This window comes from Hyaena hyaena, unplaced genomic scaffold (assembly GCF_003009895.1).
Source record: "Hyaena hyaena isolate Hyena2069 unplaced genomic scaffold, ASM300989v1 scaffold_24, whole genome shotgun sequence".
NCBI lineage: Eukaryota > Metazoa > Chordata > Mammalia > Carnivora > Hyaenidae > Hyaena > Hyaena hyaena.
The window spans coordinates 5,099,039-5,123,343 of NW_024080656.1; the positions used below are offsets into that span (position 1 = coordinate 5,099,039).

Sequence of the window (24,305 nt, forward strand, 5' to 3'; positions counted from 1 at the left end):
GGCTTTGTATTTTTATTAAGTAAATAATTTAAATGAGGTAATCTTCTTTAGATTTCTAAATTCACATCAAATTAGAATAGAAAAGACTTACTGAGGGCAAACATACTAATATCAGGAGTTTCCAGTGGATAATTCTTTTTAATAAAAGATGCAATAAAAAAACCAAACAAATAGAAATGAAAGGAAGAAAAGATGAGGTCAGGTGAGAAAGAAGGAAAAGAGAGAATGGTGGTAACCAGGATTAAAGACATGTCATATTTTTGCCGTATTTATTTTACATTTTTGTTTTTTTTGTTTTTATTTATTTTTTTAAACTTTTTAAAAAATGTTTTATTTATTTCTGAGAGAGAGACAGACAGACACCGTGAACAGGGGAGAGTCAGAGAGAGAGGGAGACACAGAATCCAAAACAGGCTCCAGACTCTGAGCTAGCTGTCAGCACAGAGCCTGATGCGGGGCTCGAACCCACGAACCATGAGATCATGACCTGAGCCGAAGTCGGATGCTTAACCGACTGAGCCACCCAGGCACCCCGACATTTTTGTTTTTTTAAAGAAATTAATCTTAGTTGTAACTAGTCCTTCATCTTTAGTCCCTCCTTCTACACCCCAGAAATCACTGCTCTGTGTATATTGATATGTATATATCCAGTACATGGTTTTGAAGTTTTAAAAGAAGTATATGTGTCAGCTATACAAGTTACTTTTCCTGTAAAAAATCAGATATTATAGACTACCCTAATCATTCTTCTCTCTCAGAGCTGTAAACAGTTAAATGTGTGTTCTTCTAGATCTTTTCCTGTGCTTTACGTTATATATAGTCTAGAAAAATTACACAGGTTTTTTTTGTACTTAATACACTGTTCCTAAACTTGTTTTTTTTCCTTCCACTTTAATGGTATGTCTAATGGTATGTCAGTACAGAAAGCTGTATCCCCACTCCATTCTTTAAACTTTTGTAGAAGTAACTTACAGTTTGGCAATACCATCATTTGTTTTGCTATTCCTTACTGATGGATTTTTAGGTTGGCTTTCACATTTTTCATCCTTATAAGCAGTGGTGTTTTGAACCCCTTTGGGTTCATCTTTATTTCTCTAAGGTAAGTACTGGAAACCAGAATTGATGGGCTGTTTTGTACGTCCATGTTAAGTGTTTCTTTGCCATTGTCAGATTGCATACTCCTGATTGGTTTTTCCACACTGTACTCTCCATCTTGCTAATAATTATTTACCCGTTTTTCTTCTTCTCCATAGGGTTTACTAGCAGTGGGCATCAGTAAGTCTATTCAAACACCAGATCCTACTCATCCGTAAGGACATTGTCTTTATTTTGTGTTTTTGGGCAGCAAGTCATTGAAATAAAAGTAACTGAATGCAGGACTCAATGCTGTGTCATAATAAATTTCAAGATCTAATTTGAAAATGAAGTTTAAATTATTTTTTTGCTTTGTAACAGCATAGAAATCTTGTTCTCTTCATATTTGATAATTAATAACAAAGCACATATTTTGATCTTAGAGTTCTATTTTATTTGGTTAAATGAAGCATTCCATATTTAGACTAATAGGCACTCAATCTAAAATTTTAGTGACAGTTTTTTATAAGTTTATTTATTTACTTTGAGAGAGAGAGCACACATGTTCTTGGGTGCGAGGGGAGGGGCAGAAAGCCCAAAGTGGGGCTTGGTCTCATGAAACATAAGATCATGACCTGGGCCAAAATCACGAGTCAGATACTTAACTGACTGAGCCACCCAGTGACCCCTGTAACTTTTATCAAATCTATGTTTAATGTATTTTAATCCTTCTATTGTGATTTGGAAATCATGTTTCTGCTAACATTTCAAAATTATTTATTTGTAATATGAGTATTCTTTTTAGAATATATTATTTTGAGTCACATCAGTTGATATCTTCTTCATTTTACTAACATAGCTAACATAATACTTTGAATTCCCCATATATCATTCAACAAGCTTCAGTAGAATTTGATCTATCTTAAAGGCAAAAAAAAAAATTTCTCTTATTTCTGTAAAGGAGTCTACATCTATGCTTTATATAAATGTGTTTTTTTACTCAAAAGCAAGATGCTACTGTCTTTTACAAATAATAGCGTATTTTGAATATCCTAAGCTATTATAAAGGACAACTAGCTTTCTAATATGCTAATTACACATCATTACAATATTTTACTATGTCAAAAAAATATTTTTCCTGACCAGTTTTAAGTGCTAAAAATTTTAAAACGATAAAATTTTAAAATTCTAGGTTGTGAAGATTTCTTTTTAAGGTATTTTCAACAATCTACTTCTGCTCAATATTGAGTATTCTGCAGTAGTAGAAATATTTTTTAATCTGTCCAGTATGATAGTCTCTAGTTCTAGCTACATGTGGCTGTTGAGCATTTGAAACATGGCAAGTGTGACTGAAGAATTACATTTAAATTTTTATTTAGTTTTAATTAATTTAAATTTAAAGAGCTTTATGTGGCTGATGACTAATATCCGGCAGTGCAGATCTGCGTAGTTAACAATTTCAGTAAGAAACTACAAGATTTTTGAAAACACATAAAATAAAAATAATAGCATTTAATTTAGGTCTTAATTTACTTTAACTGAAATAAATATGTATCCCTTATTACTTTAGGGGGTAAATTTAGAAGAAAGTAGATTTTTCTAAATCAAGCTGGTAGAACATTGTTACATCTATAAACTGAGAATTCCCTATGGCAAGATTACTACATATTTGCAAAAATAATTAAAAAGCAATTTTAATTAAGATCTATTGTTTACATTTGCATCTTCCAGAAGGGTGCCATAGAGTTTGACTTTGGAAGTAAATTTCCCAGGAAATATTTCTGTTAATGAATGGTTCTTTACCTCATATGTTTTTGAACTTCTTAATACTCAGTATTTTATTAGCACATACAGTAATACAAAATAATGTGCATATAGACCAAAGAGTCTTAGAAAATAAATGAAATTTTTTTAAAAATCATAAAAACACCCAGAAAACTGAAGCTCATAGTCCTACTAATAATAGTTAGTTGCTGTGTATTAAACTGTTCAGAAGGAGCAACAAGTATCCAACATCAAATTGTAGGTAATAAACATCAGTGATTGGCTGTGCCAGAGACCATAATATTCAATTAGAAGCTGCATTACAAGGAAACTTAAATGTCATTCTTTTCATTAAATATCTGAATGCATTTTAAACAGATTAATTTTATCAGTATTTGGGGTACATAATAGTAAAGTGCCTCTTATTTAATTAAAAGAGACTATATGGAAAAGGGTTTAGAAAATACCTGAATTCAATCATATTAACTCTGTTTTTATATTTTTCAAAGATCTTGCAGTTCTTTTCATTTTATATATTGATTTTCTGATTTAAGTTTGGCACTTACATTTTACTTAAATATAAAGCTATGACATCTTGATATTGTGAGTTTTGGTTTTCTTTTCCACTGACTCATGAAACATATTTTAAAATAATTTGTATTATATCTTTTTTATTTTTCAGGTATGGATTTTCAAATATGCGCTATATTGCTTCACTAATTAGTGGTGTTGGTATTTTCATGATGGGTGCAGGATTATCTTGGTACCACGGAATCATGGGATTGCTTAATCCACAGCCAATGGAATCCCTTTTATGGGTAATCTTTTCTCCCTCATTTTTCAAGTAATATAAAAATAGTGATTATGTACAGTTAGAATGTTTTGTCACATTGATGTTAAAGGGACTAACACATACCTTTTTGACTGTAATAGAGGGTTATGTATCTGTAGTTGTGTTTTTTAGAACATGACTAGGCATGACCTCTAAATCCATATGATTCAATGATGTTGAACAAGAGTATTTCTGTAGGTACAATCATTAAACACTGACTCCTTAGTTAAACTCTTGGGCAGTTCCATTAATTTCTCCAGTTTCTGTTAAAGAACAAGAAGATCTCTATTCATTTTTAGTCCCAAAAATAATCTATCAGTAATTAAAATATACAGTCCCATACAGTTAGAAGTTGGAATTTTATTTAAAGATTTTTTTTTTTTCATGTGTATAGATAGGAAGCCCGTACTGGGGTGATGGTAGGACGGGAACACAGTCACCTGTATAATCCTGCCCAGGGCTGCTTCCCTTCTCTTCTGCTCCCTAGGTGGCTCTGGCAGCATCAGAGATAGGGGTCGGGGACAGAAACGTAAGACTTTCCTGAAAGCAGCATCATTTTGCAGTGGTTTCTTCTGGCCTTTGTAGATACTTAAAGCTGCCATTTTGTCTCATGGAAACTTCTTGGAGATTACCTGTGTGGCCCCTCTGACTCTAGCTCTCTTGATAAACAGACTGGTCACGTGGCACCCCCTCTCAGCTTATACCTCTTGTGTAGTTCCAGATTGTTTCTACTAGGTTGCCTTGCATTTTCAAGAAGGCTCTTAGGGCTGCTGATCTCTTTTCAGAAGACTCCTACTTAGAATTCTGTGTTTGGGCTGTGTGTTAAAACAGACATCTTTTATATCCTCTCAGTGAGGGTGCGTTTGTTTTTTTTTTATCATAATTATTTACTCTGTTGACAGTATCAGATTTGCCAATAAGATTATTTTTATATGTGCATTAGACTTAGTTCACTGTAATCTCTAAAGTGTAAGGATGCACATCCAGCTTTCTGAGCAATCATAACAGTTAACAGCTTTTTCCAAAGAAATCTTCACTTCGGGTCTTAACCTTAGCTCTCCTTTATGGGCTAGTGGGTGTGGAGCTAGGACTTGTGGAGCCAGTCTTGGGCATACCCTGTTCTGGCCTGAAGAGATGGTTAGAGCACCTCATTTTGGAATGTGGGAGCACTTAGAACCTAGTCGGTTCTCAACTGCAGCCAGTGTCATTTAACATCTTATTACACCCATGTATCTAGACAATCACAAGCCTGTTGAACATCTTATTACTCCTATGTATCTAGACAATCACAAGCCTATTGAACCAGGCTTTTCCTACCGTTTTTATTGATTGAGCAGGTATACTTTAAACGAGCAGGTATATTTTCTCCATTCTGAAAAGGTTTGGCCACATTATAGATACCTCGTTTATCTGATTTGTGTTTTGTGTGTGTGTGTGAGGGGGGTTGTTTTTTGTTTTTTTTTAATTTCTGAGAAAGAGAGAGGCAGCATGAACAGGGGAGGGTCAGAGAGAGAGGGAGATACAGAGTCTGAAACAGGCTCCAGGCTCTGAGCTGTCAGCACAGAGCCCGATGCGGGCTTGAACCCACGAACTGTGAGATCATGACCTGAGCCGAAGTCGGGCGCTTGACCGACTGAGCCACCCAGGCGCCCCTCATCTGATTTGTACAGTACTTCAGAGGCTGAGTGGTTCGTGAAAATTAGTTAATTTTTTGTGTTTTAAAGTTTCTGGAAGCTCTTCTTTCTGTCTTTTTGTAACTAAATGAGGTTCCATCAGACTATGACTCTTGGTTAATAAATAATAGCTTCATCGTATCATAGACCAGTTTACGTTTATTAGATATTGGAATCTAATTGGCTCATGTATACTGCTTGCCTTTATTGGGTGGCAAGTGTATCTTAAATCCTTTCAGGAAGGAGGTAGAAGGCTTAAAAAAATTATTGGGAAGTTTAGCTACTCTTTTAATTATGTTTTAGGTTGGCAGTAGGATTCAGTGGGAATAGCCTAGAATTAAAAATGGAAAATCCATACTTAAGTTTTTCCCTGGTATCATTTTTGTGTACTCAAGCAAATCACATAGCCTTGGGACATCTCAGTTTCCATAATAGAATTATGAGAGTTTTGAACTAGAATCAGAATTTTCTAAACTTCTATTTCAGGGAAGCCTGCAGTTCCAAAAAGGTAATGCTGAAAATTCTACACGTGTTTGGTTTGGATTACATTTAAAATTGTTTACATTTGTGTTGCTAGGTTAACTGTTTCTATACACTTTGGATTAAAGTTTATTGAAATCTTTAGTTAATTCAAGAGTGCTCTGGGACTCTGAGGACGATGGTGTTACTCCCCTCACCCAAACTGATTACTGTTTACAACTGCTTATGTTTCTGAACCAGGATTGGTCCTAGGCATCCAAACAAAATCCAGAAGTTACATGGGTATGGATGTGGATCTTACTGTATCCTGATATCCATACCCCAGATTTCAAATGTTTGTGTTCATTTTGAACTTCAGGAAAATTTTCATATTCATTAAGTAATTTTTTCATATTTTCTATCATGAATTTAGCTTAGGTCATGTTATAACATTCTATAGAGAAGATAAGTTTAAAAAATGAGATGGCCATCAGATTTTTAACCTTTATTTTTTCCTTTTATGAAGATATACCATCTATCTCATTGTCCTCATTTGAGCTATCTCCCATCAAGATCCTTATCTGGCTAGGATTGAATTTATGTTTACATTTTAAACATTATAAACTTTATTCATGAATCATTGTGGTTTTTTAATGAAATATTAACTTACATTTTTACTTATTTTCTAGGCATATTGTATTTTAGCAGGATCATTAGTATCTGAAGGAGGTATGTACTGTCACAGTATCTCTTTATTCTTCATTTAGTAAATATATATTCAGCAGTCGCTGTTATAAATTGCTGAATTCCCTTGATTAAAGAAAAACTGTGGAAATAGGAATCTACTTTGAGGAAGTAAATTCTTTGTATAATGTAGTATGGTTATTCCTATAATGGATGGGGCAAGGGAAAAACAATTTTTTTTGTTTTGAGTATCTTATAATACTCAGAACATTTGGAATGAGGTATAAAAACAACTATATATTGAGTTTTTAAAAATTGGTTTTAGTAGTGTTCATCACAGAAAGCTGTCTCTTTGCAATAAAATATTTCAAAGTTTCTGCAAGTTCCAGCTGTAGCAGTTTTGTGACAGAGAAGTGCTGACATCATGTGGGAAACTGCCGGACTCATTGCTGGTTCATAGGATCCTTACTTCCAAACCCTTGTTATCTGCTATGCATAGCGTTCCCTTCGTGATTGACAGTCTGCAGAGTGGTGGTAACACCACCTGCCTCAAAAGGTTGGGAGGATCAAATGTGAATGTGCTTAGCGTGGAGCCTGCCAACCAGTTGCTGTCCAATAAATTAAGGTCATTAAGGTTGTAGTCACGAAATTAGAATTATTACGGTGTATAAATATGGGAAATACTAGAAATTCATTGTAATGTGATGATTATTGGAGTATTGATAATGACTAGTTAATAGAGAACTTTTCTCTGTTGACAACTCTGGCATTAAAAGTATTGTGCTGCTTCTTTTTTTGTTTTGTTTTTTTTTTGTTGCCTCTCTCTTTTGAAATGCTGTCTTTAAAGTTGGGAGGCATGAAGCTTTTATCCTTGCTGATAGGAATCCTTTTCTTTCAGCAACACTTCTCGTTGCTGTCAATGAACTTCGTAGGAGTGCTCGGGCCAAAGGAATGCCATTTTATAAATACGGTATGTATTTTAGGTGTCCTGTTTCATCTCCTTTATTTTTTAAAATTGCCTACTGCTGTTTCTTTTTTCCTTATAGATGTGTGCAAAATATATCTCAGTGTCTTCCCTGCGTGACTATTATATATGGTCTCTTTTAAAAAGAGAAATGTAGTGTGATATGAATGTTGTATATTTGGATTTTAAGTTAAATGAACTATAGTATTTCTGTACATACTTATATAATAGACACTTATATACTTATATAATACTTTCTCTAATAGAGAAAGTAATTTGACTTTAAATTTCAGTTACTGTCAACATTTAAACCAGTAAATCATGTTTACATTGAACAGGGTTCAGGATCTCATACATTTTTGGCTTAATTTATATCTTAATTTTGAATGGATACTTATTAAAATGTTACCTGAGAGTTTCAAATTAGGATTTCAGAAAATTTCTTTTCTTGTCTGTACCCCAATGATTAAGTAATGGAAAGTCGTGATCCTAGTACAAATGTTATATTACTGGAGGATACTGCAGCAGTCTTGGGAGTAATAATAGCAGCCACGTGTATGGGCCTTACTTCTCTAACAGGTAACTATTTCTTAAATTACAGGTGATTTATTCGTACTACTTAAATAATTGTCTAATATGTGGGTATTTTCATTTATATCATTGAATAATTTAAACCAATAGATTGTTAAATGCTAATTCCATACTAACCATTTATTTGTATAAGACAATTAAGATAGTAAAAGTCTTCAGATTCCTCTCTTAGAAATTTTCTTAGTTTGAAATAAAGACTGTTAATAGAGCATTTCTATAATGTGCTTAACCTTCCTAGCTGTGCCTTAATAAATTATGCAAGTACTCTGAGCTTCATATTGATATTTGGCCTGCTGACCTTGCAGGTTTATTAAGATAATATATGGGAGAGAACTTTAATAAACCCTTAAGTTCTAAATAAATATATATTGTGGCTCTTGTTCGTTTGTCTCCCACTATTAGTGCCAATAATAAGTGCTGTGCTTTCCTCTTTCCTGGACTCTCTAGTTGCTTTTATCCTCATTTTGGTGACTAGTTAAGTGTTTTGAAGACCAATACAGTACAGGCAAATAAGAAGAGAGAAAAATCATTTTTGTTTTCGAAAACAACCATTTAGTATGAAAAGACTTAAATTTCATACAGTTCTCTCTTCCACACTTCTGCAGTGTTTCTTAAAATAGTCTGAAATATGAATGGGTCTTTCTCATTTTGAATGTACATTTTAAGACCAGACCAGCATTCTCTGATGTTCACTGTGATCCAAAATATTTTTATTGTTCTTCCGATTGACCTTTCCATTTTAGCCACTTCTTAGATTATTACTTAGCAAAATTTTAGGCTCAAGGAAAGTGTGACTTGATGAATAAGTCAACTTTTAATAGATTATTTTCTTTTACAAATAATAAAAACCAGTCAGATCAAATTTATGCAAATTTTTGTTTTTAAAGGTTCACATTGTTTTAATTAGCTAACTTCATTTAGATTAAATAACATACCAAGAAATAAATAAAATATTTTCCAACTAATATTTCTGTGTTTTCTGAAGGATGATTTATATATGTATATTTTTAAATAAAAATAATGATGTAAATTTGTATTTTTAAAGAGGAGTTTTTAATTTTGAACTCCGTAGTTACAAACTTCCTAGTGTATTATGTTTTGCAAGTGGATCATTTTTAACACTTTATTATAGATTAGTCATTTTACTTTTTAGTGTTATATTTTGATTAAATATATATATATGAAGTATATATTAAATTTAACTAGTAAAGCTAGTGTGTAAATTGACTTTTTTTTAGTAAAATAAATGTATGTTTTATCAAGCATTAAGAGAGTTAAATTTAATACTGATATTTGATCTTTGGAATAAAAAACTTTGAATCATAAAAGCCTTGTATGTAAAGTTTATTAGGAAAATTTAAAATATATTTATTGATGTCTGACTTATTGATATCTATTGATCAGCTCTTCTCATTGGTTCTGGGGGAGAATTAAGTCCCAACAAACTAAGGCAAACTTTAGAATCAGAATCCCGTGGAGGGCTTGAGAAGACAAAGAATTCTGGTTTCACCTCCTGAGTTTCCAATTCAGTCTTAGGTGAGGCCTAGGGACTTGCATTTTTACCAGGTTCTCAAGTGACGCTGCTGCTGCTGACTAAGGAACCATACTTTGAAAACCACTGCTCCAAGGTACCTGTAGCCTGCAGTGCTTTCACTTCTCTCCTTTGTATCTAGAATGATACTAGCTATGCATCACCCTTGATTGAGAAGAGTGATCCATATCATTTTTTTAATGGCTTAATTCTATCACAGAACCTCCATAAGAATGAGAGACAAAAAAATTGTTATTTTTGTCAGCTTTTGATCTCACAATTATTTTGTCAACATGGGACAAGAAAAGTGCTACTGATATATTTAAAAAAATGGACTATATTATATTATTAATATGTATATGATGTCTCTAATCGAAAATGTCTTGGAACCAGACTCATGTAATGACCAGATGCAAGAAAACAGATCTTAAATAATTAACAGCATGATACTCCTGTGCAGTGTGAAGCACATTGTAGCATCCTTATTTTGTAGTATTAGGACAAAGACATTAAAGGAATTCAGAAAGAATTTTGGGTCCCTTGATTTACTAATTCTGGTTCGTTACTAAAGCTGATTGCAATAATAGAAAATGTTAATTTACTGACTTCTCATGTGTTTTATTTAGGTAACCCACTGTATGACAGCCTAGGTTCTTTGGGTGTGGGCACATTACTAGGCATAGTCTCTGCGTTCCTCATCTACACTAACACAGAAGCACTCTTAGGGCGATCCATCCAGCCAGAGCAAGTACAGCGGCTGACTGAGCTCCTGGAGAACGACCCCTCAGTAAGGTCAGCTTATTCCACTGATGCTGCCAGTAAGGTTTACGAAAACACAGTAAGAACTAGAAAGGCTTGGTTTGTAAATACCGCCAGAAGAGTTTGTGGTTCCCTAGCCTTTAGATAGAACGGTTTAAGCTATTACTTTTCAGACTTGCAACCTTATGAGGAAACAAGTGAAACCATTAGGAAACAACTTTTCCTTTTAGACTCTGTGTATCTTTAATTTTTAGAATAAGAAGTAGCTAGATGATGTAATGGGAACATTCTCATGCTCTTATGTGAAGCCTTCATATTTATATTTGCCTTATAGTTGTAGTATAGTTACAAATTGGTTATGTTAAATTTAAGAAGACTTTTATTCATGGGGAAGTGATTGCCAAATTGAATATAATTTATACTCCTTTTGAAAATAGACTTTTGTTCCAGCTCATTTGAAAAGCTTTTCCTTACAATCTTTATCTTTTAAATGATACAAAAATTAACAACTGAAGGGGCACCTGGCTGGCTCAGTAGGTAGAGTATGACTCTTGAAGTCACGAGTTCAAGCCCCACGTTGAGGGTAGAGTTTACTTTAAAAAAAAAGAAGAACTGAAGACTTAGGAGATAATCAGAAGAGATACAGAGTTCTAATTATACTTAGTGAAACTCAGCAGTATTGTGGTTTCAAAGATATGGAAGGAACAAACCTTTAAAATCCCAATTTTCTACTAGCTACATATATATGTTAAACTTCAAAAGATGTATTTTTCTCCTATGTTATAACCAGAATCCTTAAGTTAACTCTTCTAAGAATGAGCTGTACATCTGAATCAGTAAAACAAGTAAGTTACCTCCCAGTTTGTGTGGGTCAGGAATCTGGGCCTGGGCATGATTTACCTGGATCCTCTACTTCAGTTTCTGATGAACCGCAGCCAGAAGGTGTTGTCTGGGACTAGAGGCATCTCCTGGGGAAGGATCTTCTTCTAAGCCCACTCATGTAATTGTTGACAGGATTTAGTTCCTTCCTACATGGGCCTCTTCAACGTGGCCACTTGCTTCATCAAAGTATGCAAGATGAGAAGGCAATAGATATTGAATGTGGACAAGATAAAGTCACAGATTTGTCATCTAATCTTAGAAATGATAGCTCCTCACTTTGCCACACTCCCTTGGTTAGGACAAGTCTAGCCCACATTCAAGAAGAGAGGATTGCCCAAGGCCTTGAGTACAGAAGGTAGGGATTACCTGGAGCCGTAGGAGAGAAGCTGCTGATCACAAACACTTTTCTATCCGCAGTTCTATATAAGAACATAAAGAAAAAGTATATCTGAATATTTTCATTAGCTGCAATGAAAATATTAGTATTAGACACATAATGACATTTTTAAACATGTTGTTAAGACTGAGGTATACTTTTTTAAAAAGAGTAAATTATATAGTTTCTTCCCAGTCGGGACAAGTTTGGTTTCAATCTGGGCATATATAACTTTATAAATATTAAATAATTCTTACTTTCATCCTAGTTGATAAATACACTTCTTTATTTCTATGGCTAAAGAATTTTAGACTCAGTATTTAGTAATTTGCTCAGGATCACTCAGAAATTAAAATCAAATGTTTTAAGAGTATTTGGAGTGTCATTTAAGTTTGTTTTCCCAGTAGCTCTGTCTATCCCCAGGAGTCAGTGTTTTTTATTGTTTTATATATCCTGTAAAGAAAAGATGTTAATAGTGGTTACCATAGAAAGAAAAGACTTTCCTAGTAGTTTTCTAGGGAAGATTGATTCTTTAGGGTTAGGGCAGGCAGAAGGGATGAAAAGCGGTTATAACACTTGAACATCTGCTTCCCTTGCTGGGAGGCAGAATAGTATAAAATGGAAAGACCACTAGGTTTGGGTACCGAAAGATCCGGAGGGGAGTCCTGTCTCTGCTGTTGAGTAGCTGAATTACTTTAGGCAAGTCACTGTTTTATAATCTGTAAATTTCATCCATTCAATGCCTGCCCTGTAATTGCTATGGTATTAAACATTTTATGTATGTGCTGGTTCATTATTCCCCATCTCAATCCCATGAGGTAGTTATTAACCTCATTCTGATAGTACTTTACAGTTGTATGAAGACTTTTATTTATTTATTTAATTTTTTAAAATGTTTTATTTATTTCTGAGAGAGAGAGCATGAGCAGGGGAGGGTCAGAGAGAGAGGGAGATATAGAATCTGAAACAGGCTCCAGGCTCTGAGCTAGCTGTTAGCACAGAGCCTGACGCAGGGTTCGAACCTATGAACCGTGAGACCATGACCTGAGCTGAAGCAGGACGCTCAACAGACTGAGCCACCCAGGTGCCCCAGTATGAAGACTTTTAAAGAAGTTTTTGAAAAAAAGAAAAAAAGATTATGAGATGAAATAACATGGTAGAAAAGCAATTCAGAGTTGATTTTTTTAATCCACAAACTATGTAATTCATGTATATACAAACTGTAAAATAATGTTTATAAAATTTGTATCTTTGTATGGCATTATGAAAAATAGCTAAATGGGCATATTTTGGATATTGATATAAGGCACTTGATGGTGAACACTCTGAAAGCCATCTTGGTCCATTTTCATCACTGATGGGAAAAGACAAGAATTCTGTACTTTGTGCTATTAAAATACATGTGTGTGTATATAAATTTGTATGCATTGTTATTGATTGCAGGGCAATTCATGATGTGAAAGCCACAGATCTGGGATTAGGGAAAGTCAGATTTAAGGCAGAAGTAGATTTTGATGGACGAGTTGTTACAAGGTCATATTTAGAAAAACAAGATTTTGACCAAATGCTGCAGGTAAGTTTATGTATTTATTGTTTTCTTATATAGCCAAGGGTTATAAAAATTAACTACTTAAGTAAATAAAACTTTTACAGGTCTTAAACTCACTTCAGCTTTCAACTTCCTAGGGTTCCAACATTTGAAAAACCCTTTTATTTACTGTAGGTACATTGGGTCAGAGATAGCAGAATAGCAACTTACTATTCAAGTGCTTGTTACATTCCAGGCATTTTATATATGTTGTCTAATTTACTTTCAGCAGCACTATCAGGTAAAGAAATAATATTTTTGATCTTATACATAGGTACATTGAGACACAGAAAGACTAATTACCTTGCCTAAAATTGCAGAGCCACAGTATGGAGTCAGATATGAATTTAGATCTCTGTGACTCCAGAACCCATGCTTCTTTTCATTAAGAATAAAATTTAGAAGAGAATTTACAGAGGATAATATGAACACTGCAAAGGTTACCACTTGCCTTTGTCAAACCTTAACACTTTATTGTACTGTATTTGCTTAGAATTAAAAAAAAGAAAGAACTTGTTATAAAAACAGGTGAAGCCCTGGTTTTCTCCTTTTAGATCCCATTCTCCTTCCTCTTTTCCTAGAACTAAAAATTATTTTGAATTTAGTACTGTCATTTCCATTCAGTTTTTATACTTTTCAACATATTTTTCTTGACATAGTAGTATTTAAAAATTGATATAAATGGTATCATACTCTCTAATTTCCTCAACAGTTTGCTTAACAGCATGGTTGTGATATTCTTCCATAATAATACATATATATTCCTAGTTAATTTATTTTAATTGCTATATAGTATTCTCGAATGAATCTGTTGTAATTTATTTATCCAGTCTCCACTTGATGAACATTTCTGTCCACAGTGGCACTCTCATGTTTCCTTGTTCACATATGCAGGATTTGCGTTAGAGTAGTGTACAGCTAGATTTAAAATAGGTGGGCTATTGAGTAAACTTACCTTCAACTTCCCTAGGTGTTGGCAAATTGTGCAAAGTGTGTCAGTTTAACTTCCATCATTAGTACATCAGAGTTTCTATTGCTTTACATTCTTACTAGATTTATCGTATTGACAGTTTTTAAATTGTTGTCATTATGATAAACATGAGAATTATAATTTATGTTTAGTTATAATTTATATTCCCCTGGTAGTAGTAATGAGATTAGTAAGCATTGAAATTTATTAACCATTGGGATTTCCTCTACTTGCTTGTTTATTTAGTTAATTTCTGTTCTTCTGACAGATTTATAAACATTTTATTTTTAATATGCTTGACAGTAATCCTTTCTCCGTTGTGTATACTAGTTTGTGATTTACCATTTCCCTTTGTTGTTGTACAGAAGGTTTAATGCATTTTTAAATTTTATGTTAAATTTGTAATCTTGTTCTCTAGGCTTTTTATTTTCTTGCTTGAGAAATCCTTTCTTTTCTCCGTATTATAAAAATATTTTTTTTCTAAAAGTATTTTGATTTGTTTTCTACCCTTCATTTTTTAATTTACTTAGAATTATTTGTTTAATGATCTGAGGTAGGGATTTAATATTTTTTTTTCTATAGGAAAATAATTTCCCTGGTACTACTTATTGAATAGTCTGTTCTTTTTCCCACTAATTTTGTTAAGTTACCTCTGTGAAGTATTACACTCAATCTTTTGTTGTTAATTTTTTTCAGAACATCGCCTGTTACGTAAAAGTTTTTCATTTTCATCAAACTTAATGGTGTTATTATTTTTTAAGAAACCCTCAGTGTACTACTATAATTTTTTTAAAAAGTTGTTTTTGTTTTTATTTTCTTTATAGGAAATTCAAGAAGTGAAAACTCCTGAAGAACTAGAAACCTTTATGCTTAAACATGGAGAAAATATTATTGATACTTTAGGAGCTGAAGTAGATAGACTTGAGAAGGAACTGAAAGTAAGATGTGTTCAAAATAATAATAATGCCAGCTGCTGTTTGTTTGAGCTCTTACGCTGTGTCAGCCACTGCTCATTCCATCACATGTGTACATTTATCTTCTCAGTAACCCCTGGTGTATGACTGGTAGTTGTGAACCAGAAAAACTTCTGGTTTAGAGAAGTTAAGTAATTTACCCAAGGAAGGTAGGGGACTGGGATTTGAACCTTTATCGTTCAGTTCCAAAAGATGTACCTTCAACCGCTATTCTGTACTGCTTGCTTAGTTTCCAAAATAGTCAAAGACTTTTTGTCTTGAAATAAAAAGCATTTTGAAAGTTTCTGGAGAAAGATAGAAGGGAAACTTTAGATTTTGCTCAAAAGTCTGAAAAAATAGAATGTGTCCCTGAGCATATGCATAAATCTTCCTTTTACTCCATCTGTCATTTTATATTTTCTTTTTGCTTCTGTTCAGTTGAAGATCATCACAACATATTGGGTTTTTTACTGAAGTATTACCTGATAAGACCGTCTTTACACGTGTCTCAGTGTTTTCAAATTGTCTTTTGTTGGCTCTTGAGTTCAAGTTTTTGTAATAAATAAAACTTATAAATGATCTTTGACATACATTGCTTGTTGAAGGGAATGCATTTTTCTTCAGCTGATGTTGACCGTTCTTTAGTTTTGTTAAAAATTGAAGGGAAATAGAGGTGTCCAACTGTTGATTTTGGGTCAGGTCTCCATCTCAGGGTCATTTGATAGAGTCCTACATGTGGCACCATTTTGGGCTTGGGCCTGCTTAAGTGTGTGCTCACATGTGCTCACTCTCTCTCTTAAAAAGAAAAAAATTGAAGGGAAGAATTTCTACCACGACTTACTATCTTTTCTTTTAGACTCTAGCTATCTGATCAGATTAATAGAAGCACTTCAAATAATAGTTTTATTTATGTTAATATTATAGTTTACAACATGATTTTCAAGTTTGTAGAGGACCAATTTTCAATTCTTTTGGTCTTAGGATTCCTTATATTCTTAAAAATTATTGAGGACCCAAAGAGCTTTTATTTATTTGAATTATAATATTTATTGATATTTACCACATCATAAATTAAAACTGAGAATTTTAAAAATATTTATTCATTTAGTAATATACTATTCCATGTTAATATAAATAGCATTTTAGGGGCACCTGGGTGGCTCAGTCAGTCAAGTGTCTGACTTTGGCTTCGGTTATCATCTCGCGGTTCGTAGGTTCCAGCCCTGCGTCAGGCTCTGTGCTGACAGCTCAGAGTCTGGGGCCTGCTTTGGAGTCTGTGTCTCCCTCTTTCTCGATGTGCCCCTCCCCTGTTCACATTCTCTCTCTCAAAAACAAACAAAAAAAATGTTTAAATGATATTTTAATGAGAAATAACTATAGTTTCTAAAGTGAAAAAAATAGAAGTGATATTGTTTCACATTTTTGCAAAAATCTAAGACAGCTAGATTCCCATATCTGCTTCTGCAATCATTCTGTTGACATACATTGGTTTGGTTGAAGAATATGAAGAAAAGGAAGTAGCCTTTGTAAGTATTCTTATAGCCTTTGCAGATAATTGTGATATTCTTGTTTGATGTTAAACCCATACCTGACAGCTGGTAGTCTCTTAAAGCTTACTTGCAATTTGGAATCTGAAACCATATCAAAGAACTTTTCAGATACTGTTTGTGAAGTTACAGGGCACAGTTCACAAGATCACATTCCTTTTTGACACTAGTTGCAAAGTTCAAGGGATTCTTCCTATCACCGTAGGTTTGATAATTCACAAAAAGGACTCACAGAAATTACTGAATGCTTTTATACTCATGGTTATGGTTTATTACAATGAAAGGAAGGATTAAAACCAGCAGGAGGAAGACATGCATGGGAAAGAGTTCTAAACACAGTGCAGTCGTCCCCTCCCCATGGAGTTATGGACACTGTTACTTTCCTGGCAATGATGTGTAACAATCTGCAGAATATTAGAGAACCTTAACTGAGCCTTGGCGTCCACAGATCTGACTGGGGCTCCATAGTTGACTGCTTGGGTGGCCAGCCTTTCATCTCTAGTCACTCCAAGGAAGAGCTGACACTTTTCATCTCCATTTCCATCTGGATATATAGCAGATACTGTGTGGCTCAAGATAAAGCCAAAATTATCAGCCAGGACATCCCAAGGGCCCAAAGACCACCTCCCAGTAGCCAAGGGCAAAGGCCAGACCTCTCTTTGGGTATGGTTAGTTATCTACAATACACTATTATAATCTGTTGTTCTGTCTTTGTGCTTTGGATCATCTTTTAGCCCATGCACGATTCCAGAATGTTATGAATTGGCCATTTGGAAAATACTAATTCACTGGATTTATGTACACCTTTCAAATGGTGACACATTTCTAGGTATTGGGACATATTGGGACACATTTCTAGGTGTCAGTGGGTCCTGGTGGTAGATAGAGGTTTTTCAGCATTCTAATTTTCATTTGAAACCTTGCGTTTTAGCATTAGCAACAAATACTGTTGTTTTCCTTGAAGTAACAGATTCATTTCATTTATTTTTTAAGAAGATACCTGCCAAATACCCAAATTTGAATAAGCATAGTTTGTTTTTTTCAAGTAAAAAGGCATTTCTTTAGATAAGCTAACTTTTTGTTGTTGTTAAGTAGGCTCCACTCTCATCGCAGGGCTTGAACTCACAACCCTGAGCTCAAGGCACCCCTACGTGGTGTTCCATAAAGAAGCATCTGATTCAGCTGGTAACTCCAGGGGGCCTTCTCCTTGTGCGTCATCCCTCAGTGTGGAGCAGAAAGGCCTCAGAACACTTCCCATTTTGTCAGAGTATTTTAAAAAGTGTGCTCAGGCATTGAGGTTTAATTAACCAATGTCTTTACTACTTCATGAAGGACATTTTAAAGTGAAACTGGTGTTTGTTTATTTTTAAATGATGTATCTGACCGTAAAGGAACACAGTGACTATCAATATAGTTGGGTGCCAGTTGCCTTGAACTGTGCAAAAATGCCGTCAATTTTATCTACTATTGCTTTTATGTCCTCAGAGGAAATACCAGCTTAGTGAAGTCAAATAACATCCGTGTTATTATGAAAATAGTTTTGACCTTGGAGTCTGCCTTGAAAAGGTTTCAGGACCTTTGTACCACACTTTGAAAATCACTTTTCCAAATATAATGCAAGATGATAATTTATGTGCAGGATAACATGAGAATGAATAAACTTCACTTTTCCATTCTGTCTGTTTTGAACATTTCCCTGGCAAGGATAAAATAATAGGCTTTTAGACCAAATCTTTATTTTAGCCTTACTCTCAAATAGAAACAAATCAGAAGCCAGATTTAAGAATAAGTAACAAATTGGTCATTCTTAACTATATTTACTCTTATCACAATCAGATAAATTTATCGTTTAGCTTTGTGTTTGAATTAGAAGGTATTAAATCTTTCACAGACTGAACCTACTCATATGTGTTTCTGAATTATATAAGTCTTTCAAACTAGGAACCAAAGTTTAACCTATACGTTTCAGGTTGGAAACCTCTCTAAGTTAATAAGACATAATCTTAAGGAAAAGTTCTTAATTGAGGCACTGAACCAGGAGAGGGCATACATGTAATTATTTATTCTTGTTATGAAAATAAGTTGATCATCTTTTGAAAACTAAAACTTTGGCATATTCTCTTGTTTTAGTAGGCATGGTCGCCTTCTAAATTTAAATTTCAGTAATTATTGAATTACTTTGGAAAGTCATATTCAGTGATAAAATTCAGCAGTCAAGCCATCTCTGTTGAGTAATGCCATTGATCTGATAATTTTTAGAATAGATAGTATTTTTGGCTAAAATCTATAACCTGCATAGTTCTTTTTATTTTATTTTATCTGATTTTTAATTTTAGTGAGAGAGAGTGTGCAAGCAGGAGAGAGGGGCAGAGGGAGAGAGAGAGAGAATCCTAAGCAGGCTCTACATTCATTGTGGAGCCTGATACAAGGCTCGATCCAATGAGCCTGGGATCATGACCTGAGCCAAAATCAAGAGTTGGACTCTGAACTGACTGACTGAGTCACCCACTCACCCATACAACCTGCGTAGTTCTATGTAAAAACATTAAAAATAATAGAGACTAATTTATATTATAGAAGTTAATCACATATTATAAATGTGAAATATATTTGAAGTTCTCTGAACATTTAACTAAAATTTTTTGCTTTACCTCTATATTTCAATCTTCTATACCTATACACAATTTTTTATGTTTGGGAAGAAGTAACTCTATGGGAAATTAATTCAGTGGGAAGGTGCCATAGTATTTGCAAATCTCTAAGTAAGTGGTATTCCAGTTAAATGCTCTGCCCTTTACTCTGTCTTTTGCTTCTTGAATTGCGTCCTCCTATAGCATTTTCTTGGGTCTGCAACATTGTAAAATAAATCACACTATTTGGTTTTTATCACTCTAAAATAGGAGTGTTGAAATAAATTTGTCTGTGCTATGTAAAATGTTCTAATTCAAGTTGAATAGTGCCTGGGACATAATAAATCAATAACTATTTGTTGAACAAATGAGTGAAAATTACAAGTTGAACATCAATTATTGATTTTCAGTTCTGTTTAACTATTCAGTTTCTGCTATGCACGTAATATCTTGTAAGGCACTAAACATTGAAACTTAAGATAATTAATCCTATTTTTTAAATTCATTTAGCAAACATACTGTGTTTGTCTTCTTTGTATTTGGCATATTACATCTTAGGAAGTTGATGATTTTCTCTCTAAAAACTTGATTGTAAAACAGTACATCAACTTTTTGGTTCTTTTCTTTTTTCTAAAGTTCATTTATTTATTTTTGAAAGAGAGAGAGGAGGGCACAGGCCGAGGAGGCATAGAGAGAGGGCGGGAGACATAGAATCCGAAGCAGGCTCCAGTCTCTGAGCTGACAGCTGATGCAGGGCTCGAACCCATGAACCGTGAGATCATGACCTGAGTTGAAGTTGGACGCTTAACCAACTGAGCCACCCAGGTGGCCCAGTTTCTTTTTCTTGAGATTAGATTTTATTTAGTACACGTTTGTTATACAGTGGTTTTTTAGACAGACTAATTTTAAACTTTCCATTAATACTTAAACTTTTTAAAGTCATATTGGGATGGGTTAGGGTGGATTGGAAGGAGGAAATAAAATTCAGTTTCATTTCTGTTAGAGGAAATCTTTGTTCTGTATTGGATTTAAGGAATTCTGGAAAAGAGTAAATAGTTTAAGGTAAAGAGAACAAAAGCGTACCCCCATGTTTGGGGGTCCCCAGGCCTCTCTCATATTAGTATCTAAGAGGAAAGTACCCCCAGGTAATCTTGAACAAAACTAGTTGTAAGAAAAATCCCAATGCACATTAATAAATGCTGTAGCTGGAACTAAACTCCAGTATTATATCAGATTTGTGCCTTTATAATTGAATTCCTTTGAGTGCCTTTATAATTGAATTCCTTTGAGTAATATGCAAATGTTACTAGGATATTGTTCTTTAAGTTAGGAATTATTAATCCTGATTATCAGAATCACTTAGAAGAGCTTTCCCCCCATGTTGATTGATTGATTTACTATTTAATAATCTCTACACCCAACAACGGGCTCAAACTCATGACCCTGAGATCGAGTCGCATGCTCTTTCAACTGAGCCAGTCAGTCACCCCTGCTTTTACAATTTTTATCAAGTAATACACAAAGTTTATAAAGTCAAACAGAACTGAAAAGTTTACAAATAGAAGTATTACTTGCCTCACCATCTTCAGTCCTGCTTAAAGGTAACCATTTTTAGTATTTTCTACTTACTGCCATATTTCTATAGGAATGTCTTAAACTGCTTTTTCTGATCTCCACATTTTTTATTTCCTTTTTGATAGATGTAGATTCGTTATATAGTTAGTTTTATACGTTCTTTCTGTCCTCCACTCTCATAATGTCTTTATATTACCTTTTATTACACTTTTAATTCCCCCCCAGATTTAGGTGTCCTTCCTTCTTGTACCCATAAAGATATAGCCCCAAGACCTTTACCTTGCTCTTCAGCAGACTAAGTAAGTGCCTGAGTACTTAACCTGTATTTCCTCACTAGACAGACATTCATTGAAGACAAGTACTGTTTTGTTTCCTGTTCATTGTCGTATACTTCAGTGCCTGGCATAAAATAGGAATGTAATAAAGATACTTTCTGTTGTTGAAGTTCCTTAAGCCGGCATTTAAAATTTTTCACAATCTGGTTTCTGCCTACCTTTGCAGCCTCATCACTAATTCTGCCCTTTTTCTGTGGCTAACTATACCATACAGCCAGCACATCCTTCTCCGGCTGACTTTGCTTGTGCTATTTCCTCTGTCTAGATCCTCTTCATCATCTATCTGGAAAGCTCACTACTTTCAGGCCTTGTTTAGGATGTTCTCAGTGATGTCTTATTCAGTCTCATGAGTTAAAGTAATAGACCTGACAGCTTTGTTCCCAGAGTTAGCATTTCAGCACATTGTAATAGTTAGGATCTTGAGGGCCGGAAAATAATACTGGCTTCATCACTTAGTAGGCTCATAACGTGCATAGGCAGCTTAGTTAATTTCTTCAAACTTCAATTTTCCCATATGTAAAATGGAAATAACTGAATTATGAGGATTTTAAAACACACACATGCACATGAAGCCCCTTACTTAGGATAGTACTTGACATAAGAGTGACTGCTTTATTAAATGTTACCTGTTTTTATTGGCTGCAATGATTTCACTTGTAGATGGTTATTGATACACTGGTCTCGCCGGGTAGACTGAATCCCTCAAGGTCAGGAGCAGTCTTCTTAAGAATTATAGCTCCACTATTTAGCACAGTGCCTGCCACAAAACTATATGGGGTATTGCTAAAATATATAAAATAAATGAGTGTCAGTTTATTCTTTCTGATTTTTATTGTTATATAGTGATTTTCTTTTCACCACAAATGAGCATATTTGCAATTGCAATGAACGTTGCTTTGCAGTGCTTGGCACATACTAGATTCTTCATCCATTAACGCATTAATGAACATATGAACAAACTCAGGGAGATGAGGCTACTTACTGTATTGTTTATAGTGCATAATATTCATCTGTTGATTTTTTTATCTTGCTAATATGCTACAGTGAAGTCATTTGACCAAATGTTGCCAGCGGCTTTAGTGATCTAAAGGAGTAAAAGGAAACAAAATTCAGTTTTGCTATCAATAATGTGGTGGCATTTTTCCTTCCAGAAACGAAATCCTGAAGTTCGACATGTAGATTTGGAGATCTTATAGATTTGATGGAATGAATCACTTTGGAGGAAAGCCTTGGAAACAAGTTCAGTCGAGCCTGCTCTCCCATCCTGAAGGAGTCAGTGCCATTCAGAAGCTGTTGTTTTTTTTTTTTTTAAGATGGAGGAAATCCTTAATGTGAAAGGCAGTTCAGCAATCTACAGAACGAATACTACTTCCTACACCTAAGGACCTGTTACAAGTTGAATCAATTTGGAAATCATGGTTTTGTGTTTCAGTAGAGAACATTTTAGTTCCTTAAATTGTTCATAATTTCTCATTTTACCCTGTCAGGGTGTATTGTATCTTGCGATCATGTTTCCTTTCTTCACGCTGGTAAAAATGATCATCATCCGTAGGATTAGGAGTTTTAATTTTGTTCCCTTTGAAGGTGTCACTCCATCAGAATCTGCCGATCATGCACATTCTGGCTGGATTTCGTTTTTAAATAGTCATTCTGGTTTTTCCTTACAGAATGTGGAAATCATTTCTATGTAATTCTGCCCTGAGCATTAAGAGGAACACTCCTCTCCTTCTTATCCATAAATGTTCATTCCAGAAACGGCTTAGTCACTGAATTGAAGGAAGACATTTCAGTCTGGGCTTTTAGGTTGTAGTAGTTGCCATTTTGTAACATTTCTTATCTCTCCATTGCTTTTTTTCTTTAGTAGCGCATACAAAATAACCCTGGATGTTTCCATAGGCCAGTTTGATGGCTCGTGGTTTTGTTTTGTTTTTTGTTTTTAACTGGCTTCAGTGCCATCATGTGTATTTCCTAGGAGGTAATGCATTTGTACGCATTTTAACATTCTGTAAAATGGACTAGAAATATTTATAACTTTACAGACAGGACAGCATTTTATTTTTAATTTATTTTAAAAGGCACTACTCATGTAAATCTGAACTGTGAGATATTTCTTGCTTTAAGAGAAAGAGAAGTAAATCTCTTATGTGGAAACTTGTGGCCATGATTTTGTATAATATCATAGTCAATAGTGTGTAACATGAGTTTCTTACAGTTATAAATGGGCATTTATCATAATATATGGTTAAAACATTGTTTAGGTAAGTAGCTTTCTAGTGATTGTAAGGTACCATGGTGAAAAAACATACAATTCAGTAATGGAAAATTTAGTGCAAAACTACAGCTGTGTCTCCATTCATCAAAATAACTCACATGCACTTTAAATTGTCCAGGGAGTTGGGGAGCACTGTCCGTGCGGGGGTTGTAGCTGAGTGAGTCTCTGCTGGGTAAGTGGCTGGTTGACCTGAGGACCTAACTACTTGTATGAGGTCAGTGGCTAAAAACTTACTTAGATTGAAGTTTATGAATCACAGCAGATTGTAATGCTGGAAACAAAAAATAAACATTTGATTAAAGGGTTTGTAATGGTAATTTTTTGATCCAAAAGTGTCATGTACTAGAAAATTATGAAAATTTATGTTGGTGTACATTTTTTTTTTTACTTTTACAGAGCATTTTGAGTGTTGCACATTTTAAGTGAAATAATGTCCCTGTCTTATTTTTGAAAATTGTTATACACAGATACACACACACACACAATTTGATTCTGGTTCTTATGGTTTCAGGTTCTTCACTTTTTTTTTAAACTATGTTTTACTCATTATACTTCACTCTATACTGTTTATGTCTTCTTCCCTCCCCTTCCCACTTGCCATTTGTTAGTCCCATGTCACTGCCATATGGGAAGGTACCAAATTATATCCAATTTCCTCCTAGGAAAATTACTCTGAAAAATTTCACATAGCAAAAATAGACAGGAATAATGAACTCATTTAGGAAAGAATGTCAAAGTTGGTATACAGAAGTTATTCCAAACGGTAGGTTTTTTTAAGGATTCCCTAAAAGAAGCCAATTCCGGATATTGCTTTAAGTTTTCTAATCTGATTTTGACTGAGGCCAT

General features: G+C 34.2%; 1 protein-coding gene across 3 annotated transcripts in view; it reads left to right on the forward strand.

Moving 5' to 3' along the window:
- SLC30A9 (solute carrier family 30 member 9) overlaps window positions 1-23,776 on the forward strand; it is an 82,818-nt gene extending 59,042 nt beyond the window's left edge. For all 3 annotated transcript variants that reach the window (XM_039226988.1, XM_039226989.1, XM_039226990.1), the window contains exons 10-18: window positions 1,254-1,309; window positions 3,521-3,656; window positions 6,492-6,531; window positions 7,385-7,456; window positions 7,922-8,029; window positions 10,199-10,364; window positions 13,033-13,162; window positions 14,972-15,085; window positions 22,339-23,776. In XM_039226988.1, the coding sequence (XP_039082919.1) occupies window positions 1,254-1,309; window positions 3,521-3,656; window positions 6,492-6,531; window positions 7,385-7,456; window positions 7,922-8,029; window positions 10,199-10,364; window positions 13,033-13,162; window positions 14,972-15,085; window positions 22,339-22,383 (867 nt within the window). In that variant the 3' untranslated portion in view covers window positions 22,384-23,776. The remainder of the gene's footprint in view (window positions 1-1,253; window positions 1,310-3,520; window positions 3,657-6,491; window positions 6,532-7,384; window positions 7,457-7,921; window positions 8,030-10,198; window positions 10,365-13,032; window positions 13,163-14,971; window positions 15,086-22,338) is intronic.
- The last annotated feature ends 529 nt before the right edge of the window (window positions 23,777-24,305 follow it).